The 24,371-nt window shown below is 34.2% G+C and overlaps 1 protein-coding gene across 1 annotated transcript; it reads right to left on the bottom strand.

The window, feature by feature from the left end:
- Positions 1-21,636: 21,636 nt before the first annotated feature.
- LOC149155097 (uncharacterized) lies at positions 21,637-22,398 on the bottom strand. The gene is made up of 3 exons (XM_089444317.1): positions 22,341-22,398; positions 21,976-22,103; positions 21,637-21,828 (listed from the first exon to the last, which is right to left on the bottom strand). Exons 1-3 carry the CDS (start codon positions 22,396-22,398, stop codon positions 21,637-21,639), a joined length of 378 nt encoding a protein of 125 aa, XP_089300443.1.
- Between the last annotated feature and the right edge of the window lie 1,973 nt (positions 22,399-24,371).

The following is a 24,371-nucleotide window of genomic DNA, read 5'->3' as shown; positions in this document are numbered from 1 at the left end:
TAAATCTGATATTCAAAAGTCTGTGATGGAATGTTTAGTTTTCCAACAAAATAAAGTCGAAACAATTAAGACCCCGGGTCTATTACAACCTTTATCCACTCCAAGCCAACGTCGGGGAGAGGTTTGAATGGATTTTTTCACAGGTTTACCCAAGTCTGAGGGAAAGAGTGTCATCATGGTGGTAGTTGACAGGCTTACCAAGTATGCACACTTTTGTGCATTATCACATCCATTTAAAGCCAGTACACTTTCTACTGCATTTATGGAATCAATTCAAAAGCTACATGGAAACCCAAAGATTATTGTAAGTGATAGAGATCCCATTTTCACTGGAAATTTTTGGACAGAATTATTTTCTTGTCTCAGTACTCAGTTAGCTCATAGCTCATCTTATCATCCTCAATCTGATGGGCAAACTGAGATAGTAAACAAATGTTTGGAAGGATATCTTCGTTGCTTTGTATCTGATAAACAGACATAATGGGTCAAATTCTTGCCTCTGGTTGAATGGTGGTATAACACTTCCTTCCATAACACAATAAAAATGACCCCATTTATGGCACTTTATGGATATGAGCCACCATCCATCGCATCATATTTAAGAGAAAGCTCTAAGGTTCAAGCAGTGGAACATCACATCGAGCATCAACAACAAATCCTCCAACTCTTAAAGGATAACATCGTGTTGGCGAAGAATAGAATGAAACAATAGGCACATCAACATCGCAACGAAAGAAGTTTTGATGTAGCTGATTGGGTATTCCGATGCTACAACCATATAAACAAATATCCCTCAAGCAAGCTAAGAAGGATAATAAATTATCGCCAAAGTATTATGGTCCATACGGGTGTTGCAAAAGATTGGTACTATGGCATACAAATTAGAGCTTCCTGCAGCTTCTCGAGTGTACCCAGTTTTTCATGTTTCATGTTTAAATAAGGTTATAGGCGACAAGCTCCCAATTCAAACAATATTGCCAAAACTTGACGAGGAAGTAAAAATTATATTGGAACCGGAAGCAGTCACAGAAACAAGAACTAGACATATACGAAATCGATCAATTTCGGAGTATCTCATCAAGTGGAAGAACTTATCTGCTAAAGATTCCACATGGGAGGATGAGAATTTTATACAGAAGCATCTAGAACTACTCAAGCGTTAAGGACAACACTTTTTTCAAGGAGAGGGGCATGTTAGGTCCCTATAATACTAGTGACTACCCCATTACTATTGTAGTTGTATCCCTTATTAATATTGTTATGCCCCTATTGTCCCCATATTGTTATTACTGTGCCCCATATAATCCCTCTATTTTTATTTTTGTGCCTTTATATTATTATTGTTAGGTTGGCTCGGTTATATTGTGACTCTTTAGACTCCTATATATAGAAAGGAGGTTTTGTCATTTGAATCATCATAGAATCATTCATTTCTGTAATGTAAAGGAGGTTGCCCCCTTGAAGAGGCTAAACTCTAAGGTGTTGATCTATCTTTTCTATCTTTTTGTGAGCTGGTTTCATAATATTTGGTATCAAAGCTATGGATTCTAGGGTTTCGCTGCTCCAAATAGGTCATCGTGGAATTTTCGCTATAATGTTTTTTATTTGGCGTTTCAGAAGTGAAAAGAAAACCCATTTGAGAAGAAATCGCATTGAACCTCGGATCCAAATTTCAGAGCTTTTCACGCTATATTTGCGGAGATATGATCTAGGGAAGTTGGTCTTTTTGCAGACTCTTGAATTACATTCCAAACAGGTGACCTGGGGAAAATTGTTATAACTTTCTCTCTGAGCATCGGATTGAAATTTCATAAGAAGGTACAGAAAGGAGATGGACTGTAGTTTCTTGTATATAGTTTTCAAATCCAAAGATCGAAACAGGGACATGTGGCATGTCATACAAGTTTGCTCTACTGAACTAGTCTATAATCAGGTCATTGTGGGAGATTTGGCATAACTCTTCCTTGGAGAATCCAATTTGGATCAAACTAGTGGCATTGGAAAGAGGACACAGAGGGCTACTGCAGGTCATAATTTCAGAATTGGATGATCCGAAATTACAGAGATACATCAGAGGAAATATCAAGCTCCTACAAAGTGAAAAAAGTTGTGTAGATTTTTTTAAATTTTTGCTTAAGCTTGGTTTGAAAAATTATTTTGAAGGAATTCAAAGGGCATGGTAGAGAATTATTATCAATAAATGATGCCTCAAGGAAAGAAAATGAAAACACCTAGTAAGGAACCTGAAAGCTCTAGCATGACTCATGAAGAAGAGGAAGAAATGCTACATGATATATCAAAAAAACAAGACCAAATGCAACAAATGTCACTCTCACAAAAGCTAACAGAAGCTAAGATAAATGGCATGGAATCTAAGATAAATGGTGTGGAAGTTAAGATGGACGATTTGAATATAGATTTGGAGATAGATTTGAAGACAGGCATGGCAGATTTGAAGACAGATTTGACAAATTTTCTACTAGAAATAGTTACTAATGGTGAAATGGTAGTAAAGGAAACTCATGATGCAAACAAAATAAATGTTAATCATGATTTCATAGACTCTAATGTTGGATCAAAGACCCACCATATTCCAAAAATCAATATGAGGAAGTTTGATGGCAAGGATCCTGCAACATGGATATTACAGATGGAGCAATTTTTTGATCTCAATAATGTGCAAAACACATAAAAGGTACTATTGCAACTTTATATTTGGAACCAAATTAGTTTGTATGGTATCAATGGCTTTTCTCTCGTAAACAAATTATCACTTGGGCAATTTTTACGTAAGAATTGACAACACATTATGAGGATACAAAAATAAACACCTTTTTGGCCAATTGATAAGTCTCAAACAAAAGGGTTCAATAATGGAGCACATTGAGGAATTCCAAAAATTGAACTTAAGGGTAAAAAATATTCAGAGAAGCATAGGATTGATGTGTTCATAGGGACTTTAAAGGATAATATCCAACATGATGTTTGCCTTTGGGAACCTGATTCAATAGAGAAGGCATTCAGGTTAGCAACAAAAATGGAAAGCAAAATTATGGCCACCAGGAAGCATACCACTCACAACTATAAAGATGGAAGTGTTGTTTCCCCTAGTCTTCCACAACCTATAAGGTTGACACCACAACAATTGGAAGAAAAAAGAGAAAAAGGGATTTGTTACAGTTGTGATAGCAAATACACTAAAGGTCATAAGTGTGTTGAGGAGAAATTATTCTACATAGATTGTGAAGAGGAAGAAGAAAAGAAGCAAGAAAGGTCAAAAGAAGAGGATATACTCCAGGAACAAAGCCTAGATAAAGAAGAAATGAATCCGACCATATCTTGTAATGCATTGGCTGGAATTACCACTCCTCAAACCATCAGTATAGAAGGACAAATCAAGAAGAAAAAGGTAATAGTGTTTATTGATTAAGGAAGTACCCACAATTTTATTCATTGTAATATAGCAAAAGAATTGAATTGCTTCCTATATCCAGCACCAAAGTGTCAAGTGATGGTTGCAAATGGAGGAACGATAAATTGCTTTGGAAAGTGTCATAATATCAAGCTATCCATGGGAGAATATGTATTGACTAGCCCAATGCTTTCCATTCCAATGGGAGGTGCTGATGTTGTACTAGGAGTCCAATGGCTACAATCCTTGGGTACAATAGCATTTAATTTTCAAGAACTTTTCATGAAATTTTCTACAGAAGGAAAGGAAGTTGAATTAAGGGGTATTGCAAGGAAATCAAGAAAGATAATCAGTTCTAACGGTATGACAAAGCTTCTAAAAAAGGAACAAAGAGGTGTAATTGCACATTTATGTTCGCTAGATGTTTCCACATCAAAATCATCTATTTCTCCAAATCTCCAAAAAGTCTTCGACAATCATTCCAATGTATTTGAGACTCCCAAATGTCTCCCACCTATTCGTGATCATGATCATGCTATTCATCTGATTCCAGGAAGTGTTCCTCCAAACACCAGGTCATACAGATATCCCTATTCCCAAAAGAGTGAAATTGAATGTATGGTTGCAGAAATGATAGAGGATGGTATAATTCAACCTAGTCAAAGTTATTTCTCTGCTCTAGTGGTATTGGTGCATAAGAAGGATGGATCATGGCGCATGTGTCTGGATTACAGGGAGCTCAACAAGCTCACTATTAAAGATAAGTTTCCCATTCCAGTCATTGATGAATTACTGGATGAATTGCATGGATCAATTTACTTCACCAAGTTAGATCTTCATTCACGATATCATCAAATGAGAATGAAGACTGAAGACATTCCCAAAACAACATTTATAACTCATGAGGGTCATTATGAATTTTTGTTCATGCGTTTTGGCCTTACCAATGCACCTTCTACATTTCAATGTTTTATGAATTCCATTTTCAAACCCTTCCTTAGAAAATTTGTGTTAGTGTTTTTTGATGATATACTAATCTACAGCAAGTCTTGGAAGGATCATGTTAAACATGCTGACAGCGTGCTACAACTATTGGAGGAGAAACAATTATATGCAAAAAGATCCAAATGTTTCTTTGGAGTACAAGAGGTAGAATATCTGGGTCATATTGTATCTCATGAAGGAGTTAAGGTAGACCCTAGCAAAGTTAATGCCATTAAGGAATGGAAAATCCCCACATCCATAAAGCATCTACGAGGATTTCTTGGGTTGACAGGGTATTATCGCAAGTTTGTTAAGAATTATGGGAGAATAGCAGCACCTCTAACAACATTATTGAAGAAAGATGCCTTTTCATGGACTCGAGAAGCAACAACGGCCTTTAAACATCTTAAAGAGGCAATCTGCCAAGCACCAGTCTTAGCTACACCGAACATCACAAAAACCTTTATTTTGGAATGTGATGCTTCAGGAAATGGAATTGGTGCTATTTTAATTGAAGATGAAAGATCCATTGCTTTTGAAAGTTTTCCAATCAACGAAAAGTTTTTACACAAAGCTATTTATGAGAAGGAAATGTTTGTAATACTACATGCACTTAAGAAATGGCGACCCTACCTAATGGGAAGAAACTTCAAGGTAAAAGTGGATCATGATAGCCTTAAATACTTTTTCGAACAAAGACTATCCTCTGAAGAGCAACAAAAGTGGGTCACAAAGATGTTGGGTTATGACTTTGAAATCATCTACAAAAAAGGGAAGCAAAATGTGGTGGCAGATGCACTCTCAAGAAAGGATGAGGATGTGGAAGCATTGTTGTGCACCATTTCTATTATCCAACTAGATTAGATAAATGAAGCAAGGGAGGAATGGAAGAATGATGAAGAAGTGTGGGCACTTATTCAAAAGTTACAACAAGATTCCAGTACATCTGATACATTTAGCTGGAAAAATCATTCGTTATACCTCTGTAAGAATTCCCAACTCAAACAAAAGATTCTTATGGAATTGTACACTTCTCCGTTAGGAGGGCACTCAGGATTTTTAAAAACTTACCACAGGGTTAAGAAGGAATTTTTTTGGAATGGCCTTAAATCAGATATTCAAAAGTTTGTGACGGAATGTTTAGTTTTCCAACAAAATAAAGTTGAAACAATTAAGACCCCGGGTCTATTACAACCTTTATCCATTCCAAGCCAACGTTGGGAGGAGGTTTCAATGGATTTTATCAAACTTTTACCCAAGTCTGAGGGAAAGAGTGTCATCATGGAGGTAGTTTCTACTGCATTTATGGAAACAATTCAAAAGCTACATGGAAACCCAAAGATTATTGTAAGTGATAGAGATCCCATTTTCACTGGAAATTTTTGGACAGAATTATTTTCTTGTCTCGGTACTCAGTTAGCTCATAACTCATCTTATCATCCTCAATTTGATGGGAAAACTGAGATAGTAAACAAATGTTTGGAAGGATATCTTCGTTGCTTTGTATCTGATAAACAAACATAGTGGGTCAAATGCTTGACTTTGGTTGAATGGTGGTATAACACTTCCTTCCATACAACAACAAAAATGACCCCATTTATGGCACTTTATGGATATCAGCCACCATCCATCACATCATATTTAAGAGAAAACTCTAAGGTTCAATTAGTGGAACATCACATCGAGCATCAACAACAAATCCTCCAACTCTTAAAGGATAAAATCGTGTTGGCGCAGAATAGAATGAAACAACAGGCAGATCAACATCGCAGTGAAAGAAGTTTTGATGTAGGTGATTGGGTATTCCTACGGCTACAACAATATGAACAAATGTCCCTTAAGCAAGCTAAGAAGGATAATAAATTATCACCAAAGCATTATGGCCGATACAAGGTGTTGCAAAAGATTGGTACTATGGCATACAAATTAGAGCTTCCTGCAGCTTCTCGAGTGCACCCAGTTTTCCATGTTTCATGTTTAAAGAAGGTTATAAGCGACAAGCTCCCAGTTCAAACAATATTGCCAGAACTTGACGAGGAAGTAAAAATTATATTGGAACCGGAAGCAGTCACAGAAACAAGAACTCGACAGCTACGAAATCAACAAATTTCGGAGTATCTCATCAAGTGGAAGAACTTATCTGCTAAGGATTCCACATGGGAGGATGAGAATTTTATACAGAAGCATCTAGAACTACTCAAGCATTGAGGACACCACTTTTTTGAAGGAGAGGGGCATGTTATGTCCCTATAATACTAGTGATTACCCCATTACTATTGTAGTTGTATCCCTTATTAATATTGTTATGCCCCTATTGTCCCCATATTGTTATTACTGTGCCCCATAGAATCCCTCTATTGTTATTTTTGTGCCTTTATCTTATTATTGTTAGGTCGGTTAGGTGATATTGTGACTCCTTAGACTCCTACATATAGAAAGGAGGTTTTTTCATTTGAATCATCAAAGAATCATTCATTTGTGTAATGTAAAGGAGGTTTCCCCCTTGAAGAGGCTGAATTCTAAGGCATTGATCTATCTTTTCTATCTTTTTGTGAGCTGGTTTCATAACAACCTTAAAGGTAAAGACTTTTGGTACAGGTTTGTGTTGAATTTTTCTTCTATACTTTTTCAACTTTAATTAGGGCTCTATTTATATTGTTTGTAGTAACTATATGTTCATTTATTTTAGATATGAGTGGCAACACAGAGGTTCAGTGCATATCCATGGTTTCCTATGGTTAGAAGGTGCTCCTGACATGGGGATACTTGATTGGTCAAATAGTTATGATGTACAACTTGCAAAGATGTTCTTCAACAAATATGTAACTGCATGGAATCTGCGTGACATCCATCGTCACAGCATAATGGTTCGACGAGGCCTCAATGATGACCCTTGCCTGTTGAATACTGGTCTAGTTTTCTCTTGTGATCCTCATAATGATTACAAAGAATTGTTAAACCATGTCCAAAGGCACACAAAGTGTACTGTGGGTTCTTGTTTGCGCAAAAAGGGCGCTATTCTAACATGTCGGTACAATGCTCCATGGGATCTTTGTGGTGAATCAAGATTGTTCATAGATGATCAGGGAAGAAAAAAATATGAGCCAGCGAGTAATGATGACAAGCTCGATGTACATAACATTGACCTTCTAACAATGTGGCGTGCAAATGTTGATTTCCAGCCAGTGCTTTCTCGCTATGCTGTGTTGAAATACATTGCTAAGTATGCATCGAAAGCAGAAAAAAGGTCTGAAAGTTATCATCATATGTTAACTAGAATTTCAAATTCTATTGGCCCTGAGGATCCTACTTTATGTGCATATAGAAAGTTTCTTGCAGAAATGATTGTTGACCGTGACATTGGAGCACAAGAAACATGCCATATGTTGCTTAAGCTGCCTCTTGTTGTTTGTAGTCGGAAATTTGTTTCCTTAAATGTTGGAAGAAAGGTTTTAGGAAAATATCAAGGGATGGCTTGCAATGTTCATCTGAGAAAACTTTCGTTCAACATTATCAGAAGAGACCTTTTTTCCTTGAACATCTATTTTTTATAGAAACAACAAGATCTTGGATGTTTGATAACAGGCGTAAACGAGATCCATGGAAGCCTAGAGATGTTCATGTTGTTGTTCGGGTTTGGCCACAGTTTTATTCTATTCTCGATGAGGCTTCAGAGGAATTTGAAACCTTTTGCTGGTTAGAATTGCTATTGTACAAGCCATTTCATGACATTTCTCCAGAAATTGGCCTTACATGCGAAGTTATTATTGAAAGTTCGAGGAATTTTCGATATCGAGCATGGAATGTTGATGGACAGCCATCAATTGTAGAAAATATTGAAGATGAAGAAGATGGTGATCTTTCTATCCACAAAATGAATGTTGAAGATGATTTTCAAGAATGGCAGATTTTCTCTCGTTTGGTTCCACCAAACAATGTGAATGTTTTTGATATTCACACCCTTGGTCGAAGGGACTTTGATATATCCTTTGACTGGGAAAGTACAACTATTTATGATGATGTTGTAGAGGAAGCTACTAATTTTATAAGGATTGCAAAATTAGCGGGTGATATTGTTGACCTTTCGAACAGAACATTTGCATCTCCAGGTTCTTTGTCAGAAAAAAAACGACTTGCTTTCGAGATTGTGTTAAGGCACTTTGATGAATATGAAATTCGTGAAGCTCTTCTTATGATTATTCAGGGCACTGTGGGCACTGGGAAGTATTTCCTTATCCATTTTATTTTTGAAGCTCTTTCTAATTCATCAAGTGATGAAGGAAACCCTTTGCTTCTTCTTGCGCCAACATGAATAGTTGCTTTTAATATAGATGCAAAAATAATACACTCCGCTCTAAAAATCCCAATTAAAGATATGCAACCACTACAGGGGCAGTCACTTGCAGTATTCCAAGAAGAAATGTGACATGTTAGATATATATTGATTGATGAAATGAGCTTTCTGGGATCAAGGTTGTTTATGCAGATAGATGCTCGGTTACGAGAAGCATTTCCAGAGAAAAAGAATTGTCCTTTTGGTGGGAGATCCATCATCCTTGTGGGTGACCTTGGCCAACTGCCTCCTGTCAGAGATAAGCCTTTGTATGCAGGTAATACAGCAGGGAAAGTCTTGTGGAACAAATTCAACATTGTTGTCACTCTTGACACAATCTTTTGCCAACAAGGGAATAATCAGAAACAATCTTGTTTTCATAGAGTCCTCAATAACATAAGAAACGTAGAACCTATTCTTGAAGATTGGGACTTTCTTATGTCTCGGGCTGATATGAGGTTGCATCCTACAAAAAGAGATTTATTTAATGCAGCAGTTCACATGTTTCCAACAAATAATTTGGTGTCCTTGCATAATAGGCATATGTTAAAATCATTAATTTCTCCAATTGCACAATGTGTTGCTCAATGTTCAAGGCGTTCAGAAATCGGTGGTGTTGATGATTATCAATTAGACCATGAAGTTTTGTTGTGTCGTGGTCAGCGTGTTATGTTGACATGTAATTTATGGGTTGAAGCTGGCTTGGTGAATGGTGCACTTGGTTTTGTTAAGGATATATTCTATGCACCTACCTCTAAGCCACCTACACTTCCAATGTTCACAACTATTGTTTTTGATAAGTATGTTGGTGTTCCATTTGATGCAAGCAATCCAAACATTGTCCCTATCACCCCAGTGATAAGAGGAAATCGAAAACAAACTCCTTTGAAGATGGCATGGGATCTTACAATCCATAAGTCATAGGGATTGAATTTAGAATGAGCATCATTTGATATTGGGAATAAAGAGCAGCAAGGCCTTACCTTCACAGCGATATCAAGAGTGAAATCAATAGATGGTTTATGCATTGCACCGCCTTTTACATTCCAATATTATGCCAAGATGAAAGATAGCGCATATGTTACAATTAGGAAGAAGGAAGAGGAGTGATTGAAGTCCATATCACTATGAAATACAACTAATAACATTGTGGCCTTCTTTATAGTTTTGAACTTCAATTTTGTAGTGGATTATTTGATGTAGACAAAACAAAAAATATATGTTAAGACTCAATGTTCTTTCTGTGGTTGCAATGTTGGTTAAATTGTGATTATTTTAAACACTAGTGTTGTTTTTATGTGCAAAATTGTATATCTCTGGTCTTAGAGTGTCCTATTATTATGTTCTCCTTTAAATCCAATGTGTCCAATTTAGATGTGTTTTTTTCATTTATGTTGCTTTGCTCCAATGGGAGTGTTACTATTTTATATCTTTCTCTTGCATTTCTGCTTGGCGTGGTCTTTTGTGTGGATCCCTTCTCTTTGTTCACCAGGATCCATAAATGAAAATATTGTTTACATTTATAATATTGTTGTTGCGATTTCATGTTCTAGGTGTTTATATCAATATTCTTGACATTTATAGTATTAATACATTCATGTGTTGATATCAATGTATTTATGGCCTGAATTCTATTTACTGTTTACAATGTAGTGATATAAGTGTGTTATTATTAATGTAGTCATGGTTTATCATTATCGCATTCATCAAAATATATATATCGCTGACATATATCCTTTGAAATATAACAATTCTGACTGTTCAGAAATGATATGATAAAGAATTATTTGAGAAAAAAATACATATATCAACAATAGCAATTTTTAAAGAAGTGTTCATTCACATAAGGAAATAAGACAAAAACAATGATAGAAGTACCGCATGCATTTGAATCCTTCCAATGTGAACAACACTTCGATTCCACTTTCCTATTTGAGAAAACCTCCAGAAGATGCAAAAGTGCAAGTCTTGAAAAAGATTCTTGGTTTGCAATGTGGTTCTTATATTGGTTTTGGTTTAGATCACTATCAAACTAATCTATTCTGGCTCTTCTGTAGGAAATATTAATATTGGCACAAGAATCTTAAACAGCAAAGTAACATTTACTTCATTTTCAAGAACATGAGATTCGCTTCACAAATTTGAAGCATGTGGAATGGGTCTATGACAATGTCTTTATCCTACAACTGAAAAATATATAAATATTCTTATCGAAGCTGGGTGATTTATAAACAATGCGATCTTTGATTATTCGTAAAAGACAAATAAGCATATAGATGGCTTACTTATCAAATTGAAATATGCATTCATATGATGGTTACTTTGTTTAAGAAATTAAACAAAGTAGTTATAAAAACATTATCACATTCATAAATAAATATATATATATATATATATATATAGATATATATATATCACTAACATATATCCTCTGAAATATAACAATTCTCAATCTTCTGAAATGATATGATAAAGAATTGTTTGGGAAAAAATACATATATCAACAATAGCAATTTTTAAACAAGTGTTCATTCACATAAGGGAATAAGACAAAAACAGTGATAGAAGTAGCACATGCATTTGAATCCTTCCAGTGTCAACAACACTTCAATTCCACTTTGCTATTTGAGAAAAACCTCTAGAAGATGCAAAAGTGCAAGTCTTGAAAAAGCTTCTTGATAAAAATGTGAAACCTTGATGCAGTTTTTGATAAAAAAAAATATTTAGAAGTACAGTAGTGTAACTTCCAAAGTCAAAATTTTATACAAATTGAGGACCCTTTCTAAATACATGAAAGGGTCTTAAATAATAAAAATAAAAACTACTATCAACCAAAATTTCTATAAGGTGTTCAAACTGTGACATGAAAATGTGGGATTTGGTATAAAATTAGCGGTGCGATGGCGGTTGACCTAATTCATTCAATCGTCTTCTTCTCTTGTGCTTGCAACTCATAGATTGCTAGCATTCGTTGGATTTCCAGAGGCTAGCTCATACTAGAATGTAGCTAGGTTGTGTAGGTGGAATCGGAGAGTTTGGGAACCATGCAGTTGACCGCGTTAGACAGGCATTTCATGGCCATCTGCTGGCTATGAGGCTTGACTAGAAGAAACCAGAATGCATCCCATGTCAAGTTTTGAACTTCTCCAATCTGTTTTTCTCTGCTTGCCAACTCCTGTCTCCATTGATGTTCCAGTTCTTTTGCTTTTGGGAATTTACCTGGAGAGCAATCGGAAATCAAATTAGACATATATAAGTTGTTATTTTCTAATTCGTTTACAGCATTCATTATAGCTCTCGCTCTAGAAGTTGCCCTTTTGGCTTTCATTATCTGAGATTCCCATTCCAAAAATAGGATTTCCTTGTGCGATTCTTGTATTTTTGGCAAATTTGCAGCCATTCCTTCCTTTGCATTTTGCTAAGAGAAAAAGTTTGTTATTTTTTCATCTGCTTTCTCCGTTTCCAAGCTCCTACCAACTGCCTTGTCAATGAATGATGCAGAGATGTCGCACAACGGGTTGGCGAATGATATATTATGGGCAAGGATGTTCAATTGCCGGAACAAGGCTTTGGTTATCTCTAAGGCTTCTTTTTTGAATTCAGTAACCTGTGGATAACCCTTGTATTTTTCTATGTGTAATTGTAGTTGTACAATTTTATCATCCCTGGCCTTCTTTTCTTGCTCAATCGCTATCTGAAGGCTGCTTAGTTCTTGAGACAACTTCTGTTGTTTCTGAAGAGCCTGCTTATCAATTTTGCGTTTCTCGAGATTCAAATGTTCTTTAAATTTCTCATTTTTTTGCCTTTGTTCTCTTAGCTATTGTTCTAGTTGATTAATCTTTTGTTGTTCTTTTGCCAATTACATGTCAAGCTCAGTGATCCTTTGATCTTTATCCCTGATTAGTTGACTAACCTCTGAGGCTTTTTCCATTGTTGCTACTGTGTAATCCCCTGCATACTGAGATAATTCTTTTAAATCCTTAGAGGGATTTTCTTCTGACTTGCATACCACATTCATGATTTCGTCAAGAGGAGTTAAAAGAGGTGCTTAATCAATTTTCCTCTTTTTTCTCCATCTTTTAACTACAACCCTGTGCTTTGGACTGTAGAATACATCAAAGGGTGGCACTTCCTCTATTTTTAGTACAATCCCTTGTGTGGGATTTTCAGGAATGATTTCTATATCCTGCTACATTTTGTGTGGGCCGCTTGTCCCTTCAATCGGAACACTAATAACCTTAGACTATTGTGCTGTGGGTGGTTTTGGTATAGTGAGGTTTTGGGAGTCCTCTGGGTTTTTTATGATTATATCGAATTGCTCCCATTCCTTGATTAAAGTTGGATCAATATTTATATCAGTATGAAGGAGCTCAGTAGTTCCTTACTTTGTCCTCTGCCTTTCAGGGCTCTTGTGCTTTTCAGGAATCTTCTAGGTGGTTTTTCCTTCAGTTTTCCCTTCATGTTGTAGCAAAGGGGTGGTATTTAATAAGTGCATTGGTAGAGTTTCCAACCTCCTTGTTCTGAACTGTAGAAATGCTTCTACTCCCTCTGCTCCCAATTTGATTTTCGCAAGTTGTTTTACTTGAGAAAATAAGTCAGCTGAGGTGAACAAATCATCATAATCATCTTTCTCATGTTCAAACTTGCCAATTTTGACATGAGAGGTGAAGGTATAGACTATTGCTTTTGGATCATATTGCCTTTTTGGAATGGTTTCTAACTTTAGTGCTTTTATTTTCTCTGCTTCTTTCTCTGCATGCTTGAAGTCATGCAGTGTGAAAGTACCACATGGGAGGGGGAATGAAGGCCACATTTTCTTTTTGGAGTCCTTTAGGTTTCTGGACATCCCTTCTTCTGTGATTTGATAAGCTATTTCCCTAGCAAATAGTTTATTGAGAATGTATAAGGGGAGAACATGTGGAGCAGCAGTGCTTCCAAAAATTCTAGTGTAGGTGAAATTTTCTTCACCAAACCAATTACCAGTTGATGTTAAGTCGACACTGGCTTCCGCGGATAACAGAGGAGTGGGTTTATTGAATATCGCATAATGAACAAGCAACACAAAACCATGACAAATTCTATAAAGATGGTTTTTATAATGGGTTTTCCACAATTCCTTATGATAGATGTGAATGGGGGTTGGGTCTTGTGGAGTCCATTTCCAACCTAGAATTGGGTAATTGGAATTGAAACAGATAGTGTCCATAATGTAGGCACTCATATAAAATGGGGGTATTACCCAGGTAGTCACGAACCTGTTTCTTCTATAATCGAGGATATGGTTGGCCATTTTATCAGACAAAATGGTTGCCCAATCCATGATATATGAGTTAACCGCTGCCTCCATTAAAGGAACCATTTCAATTGAAAACCTAGCTGGATCGGAGACTCCAAAGAGTATACATATCATATCATCAGCATAGCAGTAAGGAGATGCTGAGTCAATGAAATACATACGCAATGATTCATTCTTGCGTTTGTTTGGGTAATGCCTCAACTGCCTGATAGGATCTAATTCCAAGTCATTTTGTCTGGCAAAGGCTTCAATAAATGCCTTGTTGTAATGCTTCTCTGGTTCCACCAAATGGTACATCTTTTTTGTATCTTCTGCTTTGAACGAGCCAAACATCCTTCCATCAGCCGTAAAAAATGCTCTGTCTGTTATGTTGATGCTCTCGATTACCCATCTAGCTAAGTCATTGTAGCGTAATATTCTGGGGCTGTCAGCTATTCTGTGGAGAAAAGAGCAAGCCAAATCCTTCAGAGTATTCTTTGACTTGTCACTGGAATCAGTTGTTCCCTTTTCTTCTTCAATTAATTCTAGATCTTTAGCTTCCAATAAATTATATATGCTTTCCCATGAAGGTTTGCCCAGGCTAGTGCAAGTAGTATCACGTATCAAGCCCTTCTTTATTCGTTCCTCTTTGGTTAAGACTGGAATCTTTACTTTCTTTGATTTCTTCAACATTTCTCTTGAATTGATGAATTCAAACTTACTCTATAAAAGAAACAGATGACAGTAATAGAGGAGAAAATCTGTTCCAAGATAATGCACAATACACAAGATTAACAACAATTAAGAACAATAAGTGATATGAATTTGATATATTATGTTACGGCGGATGAAATCCTCGAAGGATTCAACCACAACTGCTTTATTAATTATTTCGGCAATTACCCATCATGATCATTAAATGCCATAATGATATGTGGCATTGCACATATTCATAACGGTTCTTTAAAGTAAATATGGTGAGTTTCCCGATCAGCGATTAGCAATAATTGCATATCGTAGATCGATAGGTGCAACTTTATGCTTTAGCCGTTTCCTTCATATAGCTTTGATTGTGATAAAGAGTGAGTCGTCATAGGGAGGCAGGATAATAATTAAGAAATCAATAAATCATTTATTTCTCATTTACTAATGATTTATGCTCTTAAAACCAGCAAGCATTCATTTAACCGCACTATTTCCACTTTATTGACAAGCACGCCTTCGTTATGCATTCGTTATGCATTTCGAGACCTTACCGATGCGTGATTGTGATCGCCTTGTCGCATCAGCAGAGTTGTATGACCCCATGGAATGTTTCCTTAAGAAATTTGTGATATGTGCTTCCTGATTTTGTTATCGCATTGGGGAATGTCAAAGGAAACGTTAAGTCCATCTTTTAACCAAAGGATGTGCGCGATGCGATATGTTTCATTTATAGTTTATCTTATGACAAGGTTTTGTTTCGTGTTTACATTGGATCAGACCTCATGATAAGGATTTTCATGTATCATATGGATTTTTTGCAAAATGCGAATGTTATTGAAGTTATCCTAAAAGCAAAAAGACTTATAATTTAGAACCATTGATTTTAGCTAAGTTTATTAGAAAAGGGACCCATTTCTTGTTAAAAATTTTATATAAAATTTTTGAAATGGGGAGGGTTGTTGTGTAGCACAACAAGTTTCTAATATTTTTCCCTTGGGTTTATTAATTCCCAATGGTTTGTAATATGAAATTTTTGGTTTTCTTCGTTCTTCAAATTTTTAATATTAATAATTCCTTGGGTTTATAATCCCTTGAGGTTTTATTGTTAATCCCTTGGGTTTATTATTTTTTTCGGTTTATTATATCAATCCCTTGGGTTCATTATTCCCTTGGGTTTATATTATTAGTCCCTTTAGCTTAATAATATTCCCTTAGGTTCATAATCGCTTGGGGTTTAGTATTAATCCCTTGGGTTTATAATATTAGTCGCTTGGGATTATTATTCCCGAATCAAACATGGTTTATTATGATGTCGACCATGGCCCAACATGGAATTGTGATAGGAATTGTCTCAATATGTAAATCAATGATGGTCAATCATGTTTATTTTAATGTTTATAATATTATTCCCTTGGATTTAATATTATTCCCTTGGGTTCATAATCCCTTGGGGTCCTAGTATGAATCACTTCATTTTATCATTCCTTTGCGTTTCTCATATTAATCCCAAGGTTTTATTGTTCCTTTAGGTTTATAATATCAATCATGGTAAACCATGGTTGATTCTTGCATTCTCACAATGATTGTCTCACCATCAAACTAAATCATCTTTATTTTGATGTTTGTAGTATTTACATTTCGGTTTACCATTGTTGGGTTTATAGTATTAGGCCCTTTGGTTTAATATTATTCCATTGGGTTCATAATCCCTTGGGCTTTTAGTATTAATCCCTTGGGTTTATTGTTCATTTGGATTTTAGTATTAATCCCTTGGGGTTTATTGTTCATTTGGGTTTATAATATCAATCTCTTGGGTTCATTATTCTGTTTGGTTTATAATATCAATCATTGTAAACCATTGTCAATCATAGCCATACATGGTCAATCATGGTTGAATGTCACATTGTGACAAGAATTGTCTCGCCATAAAAATAAACCATGTTTATTTTAGTGTTTGTAGTATTTATATTTGGGTTTACCAATGTTGGTTTATAATATTAGTCCCATGCTTCAATGTTGTTGGGTCTATAGTATTAGGCCCTTCGGTTTAATATTATTCCATTGGGTTCATAATCCCTTGGGCTTTTAGTATTAATCACTTGGGTTTATTGTTCATTAGGGTTTTAGTATTAATCCCTTGGGTTTATTGTTCATTTGGGTTTATAATATCAATCCCTTGGGTTCATTATTACGTTTGGTTTATAATATCAGTCATTGTGAACCATTGTCAATCCTAACCAAACATGGTTAATCATGGTTGACTGTCGCATTGTGAAAAGAATTGTCTCACCATCAAAATAAACCATGTTTATTTTAGTGTTTGTGGTATTTATATTTGGGTTTACCAATGTTGGTTTTATAATATTAGTCCCTTGGTTGAATGTCACATTTTGATAAAGATTGACTCACCATGAAAATAAACCATGTTTGTTTTAGTGTTTGTAGTGTTTATATTTGGGTTTAACAATGTTGGGTTTATAATATTAGTCCCATGGGTTTAATATTATTTCCTTCGGTTCATTAACCCTTGGGGTTTTGGTATTGATCCCTTTTTTTATTATTCCTTTAGGTTTATAATATTAATCCCTTGGGTTTATTATTCCCTTCGGTTTATAATATCGATCATGGTAAACCATTGTCAATCATAGCCAACCATGGTTAAATGTCACATTGCAACAATAATTGTCTCACCATGAAAATAAATAATAATCCCTTGGGTTTATTATTCCTTTGGGTTTATTATTCCCTTGGGTTTATAATCCCTTGGGCTTTTAGTATTAATCCCTTGGGTTTATTGTTCATTGGGGTTTTAGTATTAATCCCTTGGGTTTATTGTTCATTTGGGTTTATGATATCAATCCCTTGGGTTCATTATTCTGTTTGGTTTATAATATCAATCATTGTAAACCATTGCCCCTTGGGTTTATTATTCCTTTGGGTTTATTATATCAATACCTTGGGTTTATTATTCCCTTGGGTTTATAATCCCTTGGGCTTTTAGTATTAATCCCTTGGGTTTATTGTTCATTGGGGTTTTAGTATTAATCCCTTGGGTTTATTGTTCATTTGGGTGTATGATATCAATCCCTTGGGTTTATTGTTCATTTGGGTTTATGATGTCAATCCCTTGGGTTCATTATTCTGTTTTCTTTATAATATCGATCATTCCAAACCATTGCCCCTTGGTTTATTATTCCTTTGGGTCTATTATATCAATACCTTGGGTTTATTATTCCCTTGGGTTTATCATCCCTTGGCTTTTAGTATTAATCCCTTGGGTTTATTGTTCACTGGGGTACTAGTATTAATCCATTGGGTTTATTGTTCATTTGGGTTGATAATATCAAACGATTGGGTTCAATATTCCGTCTTGTTTATAATATCAATTATTGTAAACCATTTCCCCTTGGGTTTATTATATCAATACCTTGGGTTTATAATCCCTTCCGCTTTTAGTATTAATCCCTTGGGTTTATTGTTCATTGGGGTTTTTGTATTAATCCCTTGGGTTTATTGTTCATTTGGGTTTATAATATCAATCCCTTGGGTTCATTATTGCGTTTGGTTTATAATATCAATCATTGTAAACCATTGTCAATCATAGTCAAACATGGTCAATCATGGTTGAATGTCGCATTGTGACAAGAATTGTCTCACCATCAAAATAAACCATGTTTGTTTTAGTGTTTGTGGTATTTATATTTGGGTTTACCAATGTTGGTTTTATAATATTAGTCCCTTGTTTGAATGTGACATTTTGACGGAGATTGACTCACAATGAAAATAAACCATGTTTATTTTAGCGTTTGTAGTGTTTATATTTGGGTTTAACAATGTTGGGTTTATAATATTAGTCCCATGGGTTTAATATTATTTCCTTGGGTTCATAAATCCTTGGGGTTTTAGTATTGATCACTTTGTTTATTATTCCTTTAGCTTTATAATATCAATGCCTTGGGTTTATTATTCCCTTCGGTTTATAATATCGATCATGGTAAACCACTGTCAATCATAGCCAACCATGGTTCAATGTCACATTGTGACAACGATTGCCTTACCATGAAAATAAATAATAATCCCTTGGGTTTATTATTCCTTTGGGTTTATTATATCAATACCTTGGGTTTATAATCCCTTGGGATTTTAGTATTAATCCCTTGGGTTTATTTTTCATTGGGGTTTTAGTATTAATCCCTTGGGTTTATTGTTCATTTGGGTTTATGATATCAATCCCTTGGGTTCATTATTCCGTTTGGTTTATAATATCAATCATTGTAAACCATTGCCAATCATAGCCAAACATGGTCAATCATGGTTGAATGTCGCATTGTGACAAGAATTGTCTCACCATCAAAATAAATGATGTTTATTTTAGTGTTTGTAGTATTTATAAACCCTTGGGTTCATAAACCCTTGGGGTCTTTTCCCACTTTTAATACTGTTAGCACGACTGTCGAGGCATACCCCTCATCGCAATCAGCAATCAGCGTTTCCCCATATATATATATATATATATATATATATATATATATATATATATATATATATATATATATATATATATATATATATACATTATATCGTTGATATGACAGACCCGCCACAGTCATGAAACGTAATACATAGGCTTTCAAGTCCGGCTTACCCATATCGCAATCGGCAATCATTTCTATTATAATCTCTTTATAATTGAAATATATAAAATGTGCAATCATAAAAAGACTTTTCGACATGTCGAACCTAACAGGACTTACAACCATAATGCATATACATTTCGGATCTGCCCCACGATTGCAAATTGCAATCACTGATCATTGAATGCACCAACATACGTATTCAACGTTTTACGGAGCCGCCGGGCTGTTAAAACATAACGTAAATATGTTTCGGGTCTGACTTACCCATATTGCAATCGACAATCATTGAATGCACCAACATATGTATTCAGTGCCTTACGGACCCGCCGGGCTTTTAAACGTAACATAAATATGTTTCTGGTCTGCCAACATTAATCGCAATCGGCAATCTTTATATATGTAGATACGTATAACTGCAGACCCACCAGGGCTTTACAACAAAATATAAATGTGTTTCGAGTCTGCAATGTTCATCGCAATCGGGGGTCGGTGATTCCTGCGGTAATAACCTACCCGTTGCACTTTTTCGATTGCGATTTATTTGCATTAATAATATATATATATATATATATATATATATATATATATAAGGGGACCACTCCATATAACTTCTTATATTATGAGTTGATTTAATTCTTGGCTGTATTCAGCACCTTACAGACCCGTCGGGCTTTTAAACATAACGTAAATATGTTTCGGGTCCGCCACCATTAATCGCAATCGACAATCTTTATATATGTACATACATATAACTACGGACCCGCCGAGACTTTACAACAAAATATAAATGTGTTTTGAGTCTGCACTACTCATCACAATCGGGAATCAGTGATTCCTATAATAATAACCTATCCGCTGCACTTTTGCGATTGCGATTTATTTGTATTAGTAATATATATATAAGGGGACCACTCCATATAACTTCTTATATTATGAGTTGATTTAATTCTTGCCTGTATTCAGCACCTTACGGACCCGTCGGGCTTTTAAACATAACGTAAATATGTTTTGGGTCCGCCACCATTAATCACAATCAGCAATCTTTATATATGTACATACATATAACTGCGGACCCGCTGGGACTTTACAACAAAATATAAATGTGTTTCGGGTCTGCACTGCTCATCACAATCGGGAATCGGTGATTCCTGTGGTAATAACCTGCCCGCTGCACTTTTGCGATTGCGATTTATTTGCATTAGTAATATATATATATATATATATATATATAAGGGGACCACTCCATATAACTTCTTATATTATGAGTTGATTTAATTCTTGCCTATATTATTATAATATTATAATCAAATATTATTATTATTATTATTATTATAATTGTTAATAATTTTTTTTATAATTTTATATTATTAGATTATTTAAATAATATAATTATAATCTAATATTATTAATAATCCTATATATTTATTTATATAGTTATTAATAATCCTAAATCTGTTTGATAATATTTATATAGTTATTGATAATCCTAAATACTGATAATAATTAATCCTATGTATACAAACGCTAAGATAGACATTAAAAATACTAATATTATTATGAGTTTATATTATTATAATAATATTAATATAATAATCATAAATATATAAGAATATAAGAATATAGTTGCTATTATTTGTATAGTTATTAATTATCATAAATAATAAATAATTGGTCTTTATTGTTCTTATTATAATAATATATTATAATAATATTGATTATAATAATATTGATTATATTATTATTATAATAATAATTATATTTGTATATTATTATAATAAAATAATAAAAATAATATAATATTATAATAATATTATAATCAAATATTATTATTATTATTATTATTATCATAAAATATAATTGTTATTATTTTTCTATAATTTTATATTATTAGGTTATTTAAATAATATACATATAATCTAATATTATTATGAGCTATTCTTATTATTAATTAATATATATTAGGAGTTTATATAATTATTATAATATTAATATAATATTTATACAGTAATATATATAAATAATCTCATCGTTAATATTTATATAGCTATTGATAATCTTAAATACCCATAATAATTATTAATGTGGTTGATATAATTCTATCGGTCTATATCAACCACATTAGAAAATGTGGTTGATATATATGCTTGATATATGTCTATCTAAGTATATCAACCATATTTACCTTGGTAAATATAGTGGTGCTAGTTATAACACTGACGAAAAGAGGTAGGGTGGAATTTTGGAAGGTAAAACTGTGGGTATATCAAGAAGAGGTTAGATCGTAAAATAATTAATTAGTACGAATGGTGTCATTGAATTTGATAATAGAATTAGTGCCAGAGAGGGATTCTGTGTTAGCAACTGCATAACCACCAGAAAATTTGAACTTGCCAGTTCCTCCCACCACGGAAAAACTCGCGGCGCGGTTGAGCGAACATGTACGTTTCCTGGAACTCCAGAGTGCTGCCCCTGTACTTCTTATCTTGAAAGATTAAGGTGAAAACCATTAAAAAATCAAGCCCAGTTACAGGGTTTGTATTCACGTACGTTCCTTGCGCTCGACCTATAATATTATTGGAGTCGGATTCGGTGATTCCAGTCGTCTGGTTATAACGTTGCTGATAGTTACGATGGTTCCAAACTTCCCCGTGTTTGAAGACGAGCCATTCAATCCCGCAACTGGGATGGCCGTCACATTTCTTCCACTCAGATGATCATGCATGTAAAACACCATGTTTACTTCACCTTCACCTTCACCTGCAAAACACCATGTTTACTTCACCTTCACCTGCAGCAAATAGGAGGACAATGGTGATGATTGCCGATAGCAAAAACCTGGGACCCATCGAACCAGAATGGAAGAAGTTACAATCGTGAATGTCTAAACACTATGAGTAATTGTGTGAGATAGTATAAAATTGGTCACGAATAAATAGTAACTGCGAAATATTCGGCAACCCTTATCCCGATTGCAGATTCTCATAACCTACTTACGTGGCTGTTTGGTCCCACCTCTCCATGTCCGTTTATAGAGACGGACGTTGACATCCATTATCGGAATTGTCGTCGGAAACTTTTGCAACCGCAAGGCAATGGTATGTTACCTCTAACATCCGTCATTGTCACCAAGCTGTCTAGAAGCGTCTGACATCTGTCATTGTCCCTGCGCCATCCAGAAGGGAGCTCGAGGCATGGAATTAAATTCAACGTACCCAGCTGTAGCGACCCTGGGACTCCCACCTGTGCAAAGCGACAAACGCAGTGAAATGGTTGATGATGCAATTGGAATTATGGTTAGCGGAGGCGTGTGTCGTACTCAAACATTTTATATCAATTATATTTCGTATAACCTTTGGTCATCCGCCACACCCAAAGTTGAGAGGCGTGGGCAACCTTTCCTTTATTTTAATTTAAAAGCCTTCACTCACTGATGGATGGTTACTAAATTAGGGATTTATTTATTTATTTTTAATGATCGGATTTTTTTATTCAATAGCGATTAGTATTGATTAATGGAAAAGTTAGATTTTTTTTTTTTTTAAATATTTGTATTATTTAAAAATTTAATCATCGTTAATATTGTGACTTTTATTAATTATTAATTTAGACAAATTATTTAAATAAATTTTATATTTTAAAAATTTATAAAAAATTATTAATATATAAAAGTAATATTATTTTTTCATTAAATATATGTATATATATTTTTCAATTTTCTGGTTGTAAGATGCATTTTACACTTTAATTTGACGAAGATCTGTGATTCATTTTCTGCTCTACCTTGAATTGGTATATGTCCCTTTTAAAATAAAAATGAGATAGTTTTAAATAAAAAGCAATGTCAAATATAATTAAAAAAGTGATTGTTTCAATTTTTAATATTAAATTAATATGTAGCATTAAAAAATAAATTGAGTTATAATTAAAATATTTCAATCAAAAAATTATGATTAAAACATTTTAAGTACTTTCACTATTCTACATTTTGGCACTTTTTTAGGTATATTTTTTAGTCATTTGAAATCTAGCAAACATTTATTTGAATTGTAAGTTTAAGTTGTGTATTCTACGCAATCCAAGTGCTCAAGGAAATTTTCAAGCCATTAATTCATGTATACAGTCAAGAATGCAATTTAAACAATGAAAAATGTTATATTGCACTCTAAAAGTGATTCACACCTCAAGAGATTTGATCACTATCGACTCTTGAGAGCCCACTTACAATAAAATTCAATGAGGATAAAAATTAAAGGACTACAGAGGTTTGTTTGATCACTAGGATTATGTTTTCAAGAACACTTTTCATCATCTAATTATATTCCATTGTTTAGCATTAGAGACATTAAATGGTTCTATGTTTCCTTAAGAAGCACTTATGTTCTTCAACCTTCAGTTCCTAAATTTTGTAGGAGAATCCACACGTTACAATTAAAAATAAAATTCAACTGGGAGGAAAATAAAATGCTAATGGTTTGTTGGATTACTAGAATTATGTTTACAAAAGCACTTTACAAGCTTTAAACATAGTACACTGTTTGCATTAAACACATCAAATAAATTTGCAATTCTTTAAAAAGCACTTTCGTTCTTCAACCTTTAGTGCCTAACCTATATAGGGAATCCACACTTTTGCAATGAAGGACATATGAAAGTTCAAGAACTAAAATGACAGTGAATCAAAATATTTATTTGCAAAACATAAATAGAAATGCAAATCTATCTAATTAGCTAATCTAACTAAGAAATAAAGGAATTTGCAACACAAACTAGGTAGACGACCCTACCTAATAACTTGCACTACAAAGGAAAACTATAGTATAAGTACTTTGCTATAAAATAAAACTTAGAATAGCATAATTTATATTAAAAGAGGAATACACAAGTTCACACTGCAATTATAAAGATAATTTGTAGAGACTCGACATGGATCCACATATGCTTGGTCATTAAACTACAATATACACAAACATATGCCCTTCATATTGGACCAGTTAAACAACTTTGTAATACATAGATTGACTTCTT

The sequence above is a fragment of the Pinus tabuliformis genome, chromosome 9, assembly GCF_031772625.1.
Source record: "Pinus tabuliformis cultivar Carrire ecotype Pingquan chromosome 9, CPIR1, whole genome shotgun sequence".
Classification (NCBI taxonomy): domain Eukaryota; kingdom Viridiplantae; phylum Streptophyta; class Pinopsida; order Pinales; family Pinaceae; genus Pinus; species Pinus tabuliformis.
This window is presented reverse-complemented; position numbering and strand designations above follow the sequence as displayed.